This window comes from Merops nubicus, unplaced genomic scaffold (assembly GCF_000691845.1).
Source record: "Merops nubicus isolate BGI_N331 unplaced genomic scaffold, ASM69184v1 scaffold3554, whole genome shotgun sequence".
Classification (NCBI taxonomy): Eukaryota; Metazoa; Chordata; class Aves; order Coraciiformes; family Meropidae; genus Merops; species Merops nubicus.
The window spans coordinates 76,072-86,143 of record NW_008603443.1 but is presented as its reverse complement, the minus strand read 5'-3'; the positions used below and the strand labels follow the sequence as shown (position 1 = coordinate 86,143).

General features: G+C 40.0%; 1 protein-coding gene across 1 annotated transcript in view; it reads left to right on the top strand.

Moving 5' to 3' along the window:
- Window positions 1-265: 265 nt before the first annotated feature.
- LOC103771353 (spectrin beta chain, non-erythrocytic 5-like) overlaps window positions 266-10,072 on the top strand; it is a gene marked incomplete at its 5' end in the record, with an annotated part of 68,603 nt that continues 58,796 nt past the window's right edge. Inside the window, 8 exons of the mRNA XM_008938646.1 lie at window positions 266-466; window positions 1,412-1,528; window positions 2,097-2,260; window positions 3,399-3,531; window positions 4,345-4,490; window positions 5,045-5,159; window positions 6,686-6,796; window positions 7,932-8,111. Coding sequence (XP_008936894.1) covers window positions 266-466; window positions 1,412-1,528; window positions 2,097-2,260; window positions 3,399-3,531; window positions 4,345-4,490; window positions 5,045-5,159; window positions 6,686-6,796; window positions 7,932-8,111 — 1,167 coding nt within the window. The remainder of the gene's footprint in view (window positions 467-1,411; window positions 1,529-2,096; window positions 2,261-3,398; window positions 3,532-4,344; window positions 4,491-5,044; window positions 5,160-6,685; window positions 6,797-7,931; window positions 8,112-10,072) is intronic.

Genomic DNA, 10,072 nt, shown 5'->3' with positions numbered 1-10,072 from the left:
GAAGTTAAGGGATGTTTGCTGCCACTTTATAGATTCTTGTCTCCTCCCTCAGTGGCACCACAAGAGCAGATCATTATGGAACTGGCACTGGGACCTGTAGATGAGGCTGCAGCTGTTGTAGAAAAACACAGCCCTTGTCTCTACTGGATATATTCTGCCCACCATCACCAGCTGACAGTTTTGCTTAGGATTAGGAGCACATAGAACTTCTTTGTCCTCTCATACCCTTCCTTTATTCCTATTTTTCCTTTTATCTCATTCCCAGGAACTGCAGGCAGAAGTGAATGCCCACAAACAGCAAGTCCAGCGGGTCCTGGACAAAGGAAAGACAATGGTTGTAGGCCAGCACCCATCAGCTCAGAAAATAAGTGAGAAATGCCACGAGCTTGTGGCTGCCTGGCAGGGCTTGGAGAAGGCCTGTGAGGAAAGGATGAAGCAGCTGCAGCACTCTGTTGGCTTCCAGGAGGTACAAATCACACCAAAGTGCTTACACAGTAGCTGCTTTATACTACCAAGAGGACCAAAGTTTTAAAGTGAATAACAAACCAGCTTTGCTGAGACTGATACTCACTGCAATTGTTTGAGGCGAGACTCATGGAAATGGATGGCTGAATGTAGACATGGGGCTAGAGCTGCTGCTCTAGAGATTTGCCTTGGACTCTGTGACCTTCCTCTTGTGGCTGTGTGTAGAACACGTATTTCTCCTAGTGCTACCTCCTTTCTCAATATCTTTACACAGCCTCAGACTTAAGTAATGCACTGGATCTTGAGCTGACCCTTCATACTGGAGAATTATGACAAGGAAATCAGAAAAGAAGGGATCTCTTGTGCCATCTTACCTTTGCCTCTTCTAGGCAACAGTGTTCCAGGCAACAAAATGATACTGCTAACACTTCCATTCTCAGAGCAAGTTAGGATTTTTGGCCCTATTATTTTCAACAGGATTCTGGACCTTTATGGTTAGCTTGTCTAAAACAAAACAAAACAAACCAAAAAACATGTAAATATGTAAGCACAAATACAGACTGGAATAAAAAGCCTAATTTTTGTAGGTGATTTGAACTGAAGAAGGGGGAGGAGGAATATCACTCTTGATATTATACAGTTAGCCCCTACCCTTAGTGAATAAGGAAAAGGAAGACTCGTTTAAAGATAGTGATGTAAAGGAAAAAAGTGAGATAGTTTGAACATTTCTGACAGAGCTTTGGTGCCTGGAGAAGACCTTAGTTATCCTGCACTGAAGTCTTCCATCTGTGACCTCCTTCACCTCTGTATGGCTTGAGGGAACAGTGTGAAATAGCAGTTCTTGGGATTAAGTATTGTTTGTTATTTAATAAAATATTGCATTAGGTCAAAAAAATTATGTATCTTGGAAGTTGAGGTAGAAACTGACTTGATTTCTCTTTAATAGTTTTTAATGAATACTTCAGACCTGGAGGCTTGGGTAGCAGAAAAACATCCACTTGTGACAAGCAAGGACTATGGTAAGGATGAAGATGGAACACTGAAACTCATCAAGAAACATAAGGTACTTCTCTCCTTAAATTCTGTATGCTGGCCTGAACTTCTGGTCTGCCTGTGGCTGTAAAATTTTCTGTCTCAGTGGTACTTAAGTGTGCACCCATCTATGAGATATTTTACAATGATGTATGTCTACATGTGAATGGACTGATAGAAGAGATCAATGCAGCTTAATATGGTTGGAAAAAGGAGAATGGTGAATATTCCCATCTTATTTTTCTGAGGTCAAAACCAACTATGATCTGATATCTGCTTTTCATTCTCAGCAGACACATGCAGAAGCCTCTTCTTTTTCTAGAACCAAAGATACAGATGGACTATTATTGCAGGAGTACTTTACCTAATAATGCATCAGGAATTTCTAATTGTCTTTATTCACCTAGTTTGTTTGAACTTATGTACACTTCTTTTCAAAAACAATTGCTAATCTTGTCCAAGTCTTGGAGATGTCACATGCTTCCAGAAAGTTTCTCCTCTCTCTTAATATCTCAATGACTACACCACAAGGTGGTGCAAAAGTTCAAACAGTGGATATCTTTGACAACTGGTTCTCAATCCATTCTTTTCTCTGCCAGGCACTGGAGCATGAGATTACCATTTATCAAAATTTGATGAAAGAACTGAGTGAAAGTGCCCAAACTCTTCCTCTGGTGGGCTCCATCCAGTATGTTGAGGTTGATGCACCCAAGGAACAAGTTCATTCAAGACTCCAGGAGCTTCAGGAACTAGCTGCAGCAAGGTATAAACTAGAACCACCACTTGGATCCTAGGTTTGATTCAAAGCCCACTGGAGTCAGTAAAGAATATCTCCAGTTAGCTCACTGCAATTCAGATCATGTCCATTATCTCTTCTCTTCATGAACTCTACATTTTATTCAGGGAGTTTTGCTACATATTAAGGATTTGAAGCCCCAAAATTTCCTCTGTTCCTTTCATCATCCTCCTGTAAAGTCACTTGAGATGATGGATTATGACTTTTTTTTTTTTTGTGGTATTTTGAATTTTCCAGAAAAGGAAAAATGTAGGTATTAGAAAGCTTCCCTAATGTTGCTTAAAAATTACTGACTTCATTACATAGCAACAGGGAGACAATTACAGTCTCAAGTGTTTGTCTTTATGCCTAGTGGTTGGGTTTTATTCTTGTTAACAACTAAAAAAGTAGAACCTTCAACAGAAAATCCTGTGAAGGAAAAGATCAGAAAAATTAGCACTCAGTCTAGAAATAACAAACCAATTGTTTGCATTGAACACAGAAATGTTTTGTGTTCATTCATGTTTAATGTTAACCTGGGTCTCATAGAGCCTTATTGGTGCTCTGGTTTGTACCTCTGATCTGCATTCTCCTTGGTGGGCTGGGCTCTCTCAGCCTGCTACATCTCTTGTGGTGAGCATTTGTGATTCAGACAGGGCAGCCAGGTTCATCTCTCCTGAAAGACTTGTACAATGGCCAGGCAGTGTGAGCAGATGGAAAAGTGATACTTTGTTTACTGTGGAAGGCTTGTAACATGTCAGTCTGTATTATAAGATACTCTAGGTGATCAGAAATACACAGCAGGTTGCAGAATGAACAGAATTGCAGAAAATGGCTTTCATAGCAACTGCCTTCCTGGTTGCATGCTCCTCAATTAGAAAGATTTCCTTGAGATATAAAGTCAGCTCTTTCATGAAAGAGAATTAATGAGTCTTGATGGTGAGAGGTTTTGAGGAATAATAGGAAGAAAGTTACTGATTGTTCTCCTCTTATATTCCCTTGGTCTCATTGTATTGTCTTGTCTCCTTCTTGATGGTGAGAGGTTTTGAGGAATAAAAGTTACTGATTGCTCTCCTCTTATATTCCCTTGGTCTGATTTTATTGTCTTGTCTCCTGACTCTAACAGAGGGAAGAAGCTGGAGGAGACTCTTGTCTTGCATGAGTTTCTACGAGAATATGAAGATCTGCAAGACTGGATCACTCAGCAGAGACAAGCAGCCAGCTCTGAAGACTATGGAAATGATTATGAACATGTCTTAGTGAGTTTTTTGAGTAATAGATCAAAAATCAATCAAACCATATGTAATGAGACTGTAAAAAGAGTGTAAATTTTCCTTCAGAACATAGAAGACAGCGAAGAAGTAAGAATAAATAACTGGGAAATGGGAAGAGAAAAGGGTGGAGAGTGGATGGGAAGGATTGACTTGTTATGGCAAGCAGGCACCATGGCCTAACAGCTTACACCTTGTTACCACAGGGGCTGAGCTGTGTGAAGCTAAAATGTCTGTGCCTTCAGAGACCAACTCCTTTCTATTTTTAATAACCAGATATTTCAGTGTGATGTCCATTAAAGATTTTTTTTCATCCCAAATGCTGATGGATGGGCATTGACAGCTAGACCTCTTCACATGGCACAGAAACTAACCTAACATCAGACATTGGTAGCCATTCAGAATCCTCATTTTTATAATTTATTTCAAAATATCTTGTGCCCTAAATCTTAAAACTGGGCTGCATTATTCAGTTATAGGACTGAACACACATTTGGATTCATGAAGTAAAAAAAAATCATTTCATAGTTGAAATTCTTTGTACATTGAATGTCTGTTTCTATCCCTGTTAATGATGTTACTGCCTCCCGTCTGCACCACAAAACTCATGATTTGCCAATAGTTTGTAGCTCCTCATGGTCTTTGGTGGCAAAATCCAATCACTCTATGCAGTTTCTCCATCTCCAGATATGATCAGCTTATCACCTGTCTTTTGGCTGTGCTCTGATAGCTGAGCAGGTATGTTTGGGGAAGGAGAGCACTCAAAATGCCTTTTTGTTGTTGTCATTTTTCCTTCAAAAGCAACTTTGTGCCAAATATGACACGTTCCAACACCAGTTGGAAGCAGCTGAGAAAAGACTGGTGGGCTGCCAGCAGCTGGCAGACTTTTTTTTGAACCATGGACACTCTGAATCCCGGGAAATTCGGCAGAAGCAGAGAGAGCTAAGGTAGGAGACTTGTGTTAGCTCTGTAATGCTTTGTCCTTTCAATGAGAAAGAGGAAATGAGAAGGAACTAAAAAAGGATAAGGCACATCCTCCCAGCTCCCCAACTGCAGAATATGTGGTTTGCTCATTGATACAGAGCTGCTGCCATGCCCTCAATTTAAACTCCCATAATGCAGACATCATCTCCTTGCTGATTTGGATTCTTGTAATTTTTATCAGAGGTGCTTTGCAGGTAAAGAATGAGTGAATTTTCTTTGCCCTTTGAAACAGGAACACCTTACTGAAAGGCTAGAAGTTTATTTGCTTCTTTATTGCTTCTGATTTTTGAGTTTGAATCCCATGACTGCTCTGCAGAACAACATTGATATATTCTGAGCTGCTTATATCTGGCATCAGTCCAAACCAGCCCAAAAGAGAGGCATGAAGGAATAGCAGGGGCTGACTCAGTCCTCCAAGTGCTGCATATAAAACCTAAAAAGCATATTGGGGAGGTGCTGTTCCTTTACTCCTACTTTGAATGACTTGCATGATTCTTTTCCTCACTCTCCATTGTAGGACCTCCTGGGAGGAGCTGTTGGAAATGACCAGATTGCGAGGGGAGCGGCTGAGAGATGCTGAGGCAATTCACAAGTGTTACCAAGATCTGACAGATGCTCTGGCCCATATTGAGGTAAAAAAAAAACAATGAGAGACTCATATAATGAGAGCTTCATTTCAGCTAAATTTGTGGAGTATTCTTATGATTCTCAGCATGCTTACTGGTGGCTTCAAAAAAAATCTTAGTAAGAAACCTGTGATTATTCAAAGTGTTAAAAAAAATAATCCTGGGTAATCTTTAGATGTCTGACTGCTTGCTTTATGAGAACCATTGGTGAAACCAGGTGCAGCTAGAGCTGCTGCTCTGTGGCATAAGCCAAGAAGACCAGGGCTTGGACTAAGTTGCCTCAGAGTGCAATGCATATAGTAATGTCATTCGCAGTCAGCAGGCCTGACTAACAAACTGCTTACTGTCTCACTGTGGTTCTTCTTTGTACACTATTGTAGCTTCATGTGCTGAAGAAAGAACCATCTTGGGAAAAGGCATTTGTCTGGAATACAGTGACCATTAGCCTGGAAGGCTGTCAGGCAATCATGTGACCTGATGTGAAAAGCTGGGCCAAAAATCTTTTCTTCTCATTTCAGTGCCCAGCACTGGCAATAATTTCAAACAGTCACAGTGTGAAAACTGAAGGGAGAAGTCCCAATGAAAGTCTTTGGACTTCTGTTTTATCTGAGTATCCTGAAGATTTTTATGGAGAAACCACATCCTTGCTGTAATGAGTGGTGTGGTTTCCCTAATGCAGATGTGTACAGGAGGCAGTGATCCAACAGAGCTTCCACTGTTTGCAAGTCAACAGGGCTTTGTTAGGTTACGTGTGGTAGATTTTCTACTTGGCTGGGCTGGCAAAGGCTGCCTTATTCAATTATGTTACTCTTGTTTTCTTTCCCTGTCATGAATGGAAAACAATGTCATAATATTTCACTGTATACCAGCTGGGGTTTTCAGAACCTGGTGCATATGTAACTTCAGTGATGAAGTAGTTAACTCTGTGGCAGTGACAAGTGATAGTTCCAAAACACTTCACACACTAGCCATCTCCATTTATTATGTCTCCATTTGTGCAATGGTTTCTCCATTTGTACAATGGTTTCTCCATTTCTCTCATTTACAGTGAAATTTTTTGTAAATATACCATTGTTTACTCTCCTGAGCCTGTGTAACTAAATTTTTATCTAAAGATGGTTCACAGGTAGACCACCTGCATCCTGAAAAATAGCCTGAAACTGTTGGTTGTTAGTGATACTTTTAGAATTCTCTGTGTGTCACTGCAGTAGCTATTCAGGATTGATTCCCAGCTCACATCCTGTAGAACATTCTCCTCTGTTGTCTGATCAAGGAAAGACTTGAACTTTCATCTCTCACGGTCCTGTTGAGTAGCGTTACCTCTAAGATAGTTGTTACAAGTGAGATACTAGGACAGATGTACTAGGACAAATTTTTTTTCCACCTTCCTTTTACTGTCATAGTTGAGTAATCCAGGATGTCTTTAATTGTGCACTATGAGCTGCAGCACACAAAATGACTGAAGTAGGCTTGTAGTGTGTTTTGCTTGGAAGCAGAAACTAACAAAGCTTTCTCTAATTTCTTCCCTCTAGGAAAAGTCCAAAAGTATTCCAGATGATGTTGCTAAGGACATGAGAGGTGTGCAAACCCAGCTAAGGAACCACGTGGCCCTAGAGCATGAGCTCTCTGGGAATGAGCAGCAGGTAATGAAAGTCATTTGTGAACATTAATGTGTGGTCAAAATTAGTGTTTCCAAGACAATCATAATAATAATTTGATATTGTGAACCAATTTATTACAGGCTTGCTGTGAAAGCCTGGAAATCTCTAAGGATCTTCTTACTCTCTGCTTTGTTAATGTGTTCAAGGTTTAATGGCAATGATAAAGTAGGTCATTTAAAGCCTTATAAATAAGGGACATATAATGAGTGCTGACTATTGAAGTGATTCACAAGGATATTTGTGATCACTGTTGGAAATGTATGATTATGCCAGGCTTTATGATGTGTTTACTGCCCTCTTCAAAGTGTTGCAGTTGTTTACAAGGAAAAATTCTCTGTGTGCAGAGAAACTGAATTTCCATTGGACACAAATCCATTGATTAACTATAGAGAATTGTATAAGGAGGGATGGGGCAGTAGTGTGGAATTTTCAACAAGCTTAGAGGGGTGAGAATTGAGTTGGGAGAAAGAAGGATATGGCTCATTATACAAACTTGGGAAAAGTTTAACAAGAAAAGTTGTTTCTTTAGAAAGCTTCCTTGTATATGGGAGATTTGCTCAGCTTCAACTAGACCAATAAAGCTAGTATGAGTTTTCTGTACATCCTTTTGTTTAGTAAATATAATGGTATAGTTACAGCTTATGTTATAGTGGGATTACTGAAGTAGTGATCCCAGTATCACTTGCCAGTGGTCAGTACCTTGGCCTTGTGTCAGGTAACACTAGAACTGATTCCATCAGCTGCTTTTTACTTTTCAAGGTAAAAGAGCACAAAGAGAATGTAATCACAGTTAATCTATATGGTCACTGGGGAAAACAATGTATGGTTAGTTATTATTTGTATTACTCATGTAATAAATGGTAGAGTAAAAAGGAGAAGCAAAATCTGCCTATTTGAAGAAACAGCGTTGTGATGAGCCTTAGTAAACACTGGATGTCACTGTTACGCCATCGAACTGAGATGAGGGGCGCTTGTTTAGTGTGAGAAAGGTTAGAAAATGTTGCTTGCGTTGTAGTTTCACGTACAATTAAGACAGCTCTTGCCATAACTTTTCTGATATTAGCTGGATCTCTATGACTCTCTGTTTCCTACCCTCTTCTTCCATGGCTGTGTATAGCTGCAGGAGCTTATCCACTCTGCAGATCGTGTGCTGCCCCATTGCTCAAAGAAGCAGGTGGAAGAGCTGAGAGCAAAGCAGCAGGCACTAGTGACCAGCTGGAAGGCCCTCAAGTCTAAAGTGGAGCTGCGCAAGAAACTTCTGGAGCAAGGCTACAAGCTCTACCAGTTCCAGGCACACGTAAGCACTCCTGCCTTCTCTCTGTGGGGACCCAGGGGAGAGCTGCCCTCAGTGCATCTGAACCACAGGTGCACTTCCAAGCTGCAAAGGGTGATGTAAAGGGCTGCAGGTGCTCCCTGTGTTGCTAAGCAAGTATTTAAGTGATTGTAGCCAATAAAAAAGATGTTAGTGGGTGAACATCTTTTACCTTCTGTAGGAAGGAAAGCTTGTATCCAGCTGTCTATGGGATAATTGACAGCTGTCAGAAATAGCCATCACTTTGCAGGAGTAGCAGTAGTCTTTGCAAAGACTCTGCAATTCCCACTAAGAGAAAAAAATAGACATTAGATTCTCATTGATAATGAGTAAAAGTTTGTTCTCTCTCAGGGTGTGCAACAACCATCAGTTGGCTTACTTCACAGACTGTACCAAATACAGCTCACTGGTCTTTGCAGTAACCTCTCAAGTTGCCTAAATACAGTGATGTGGGTGGATCAGGGTAACCTGCAACACACAGTAGCTTTGTCTCCAAAGAACTCAGCAGGTCACTGAGCTATGATTTGCCACCCAATACTTTGCAACCTTGGTGAAGGCTCTTGAGCTACACCACTGCAAATTAGTAGATTACTGCTGCAAGTATTGCAGTAGGAGGTCCTAAATCAGCAAGGGTGCCCCTTTTCATCATGAAGGAAGCTGCTAATGTAGATTTCTAGAATACCTTTACATTCTTTGTATTCTTGAACTGCTCCAGGTCAAACTTCGTTGTCAATTGAAGATACCTCTGGTAGTTCAATTTCTGTTTCCATGTTTGATCGGAAGCAGAGAATATCCAGGATATGGTCACCTGAAAAAGAAAACCCAACCCAAACCCAAAAACCTTCCCACAAGTTTATCTTAAGGTTGTGAGCTGGGATCAAGACTGCAACAGAATGAGAGTACATGATGCTTTTGTGTTAGCATAAGAGGCTTCTGCACATTAGACTAATCCACTTTAAGTCTCTTAAAAGTGTTCAAACCAGCATTACCTGTCATATTTCTTCTGAAAATGTATCATAGAGTTAGAGATAAGGGATGTTTATGGCACTTTGTTTTTTTAAGGATTTGATTCATTTGTTTTGTAACTGTTAAGAATCCATTATCTTGTGCAGAACTGTTGATGGGAAAATGAAAAAATTAGAATGTGACTTAAGGAAAATTAGAGTATCTGTACTGATGTAGGTGAAAGGTTCATTTGCTCGCTGTCTGTCTGACAGGATCTAAAAATGACAGTAAGAACAAAGCAAACTTCTTGTACTAGTTAGAAGGTTTAGTATTCTTTTAATATATATTAGATTCTTGATTTCTTTAGCCTTGGGGCATCTTCGTCAGGAGATGGATCTTGATAGATTTATCCATTAGAACATAGTCACTCATATTTAACTTTGTTATTGATCTGTTTCATAACTTATGTAATAAATTTAGTTATTGACTTTGGATATAAAATGCCCTGTTGGTGAGGGTGCTTTTTTCTTTTTATTTCTGGAACCATACAGACTACTTTTGCTTTGAATTTTCTGTGAAATCCATAATGTATCCTGTGATCTGAATAGCAAATCTATACCTCATTTCTTACTCTCACAGCCTGTCCTTTCATCTGCATTAGTAAATTCACAAGCCATGAACTCTTTCACAATATATTAATCTGTTGATGCTTAATGGAGGGCTGCACAGTCATTAAGGCACTCTTTTAAGATCATAAAACAAAATTACAATCTCAGTGATGTGTCTAGATGGGATTATGCCTAAGGCATCTCCCTGTCTCTTTGATGTCAGTCTGCTGGCAAGAAGCATTCCTGATCCTCTTAATTTTCACCTCTTTTCCTGACAATAATTCCTGAAGTAGCTAAGAGCTGATTCTGCAGATCTGGTTAGCTTTTGTTTCTGCCCAGATGGGACATACAGCCATGTGTAATGATTGAAAGAATCTCAGGATCTGCAGAACA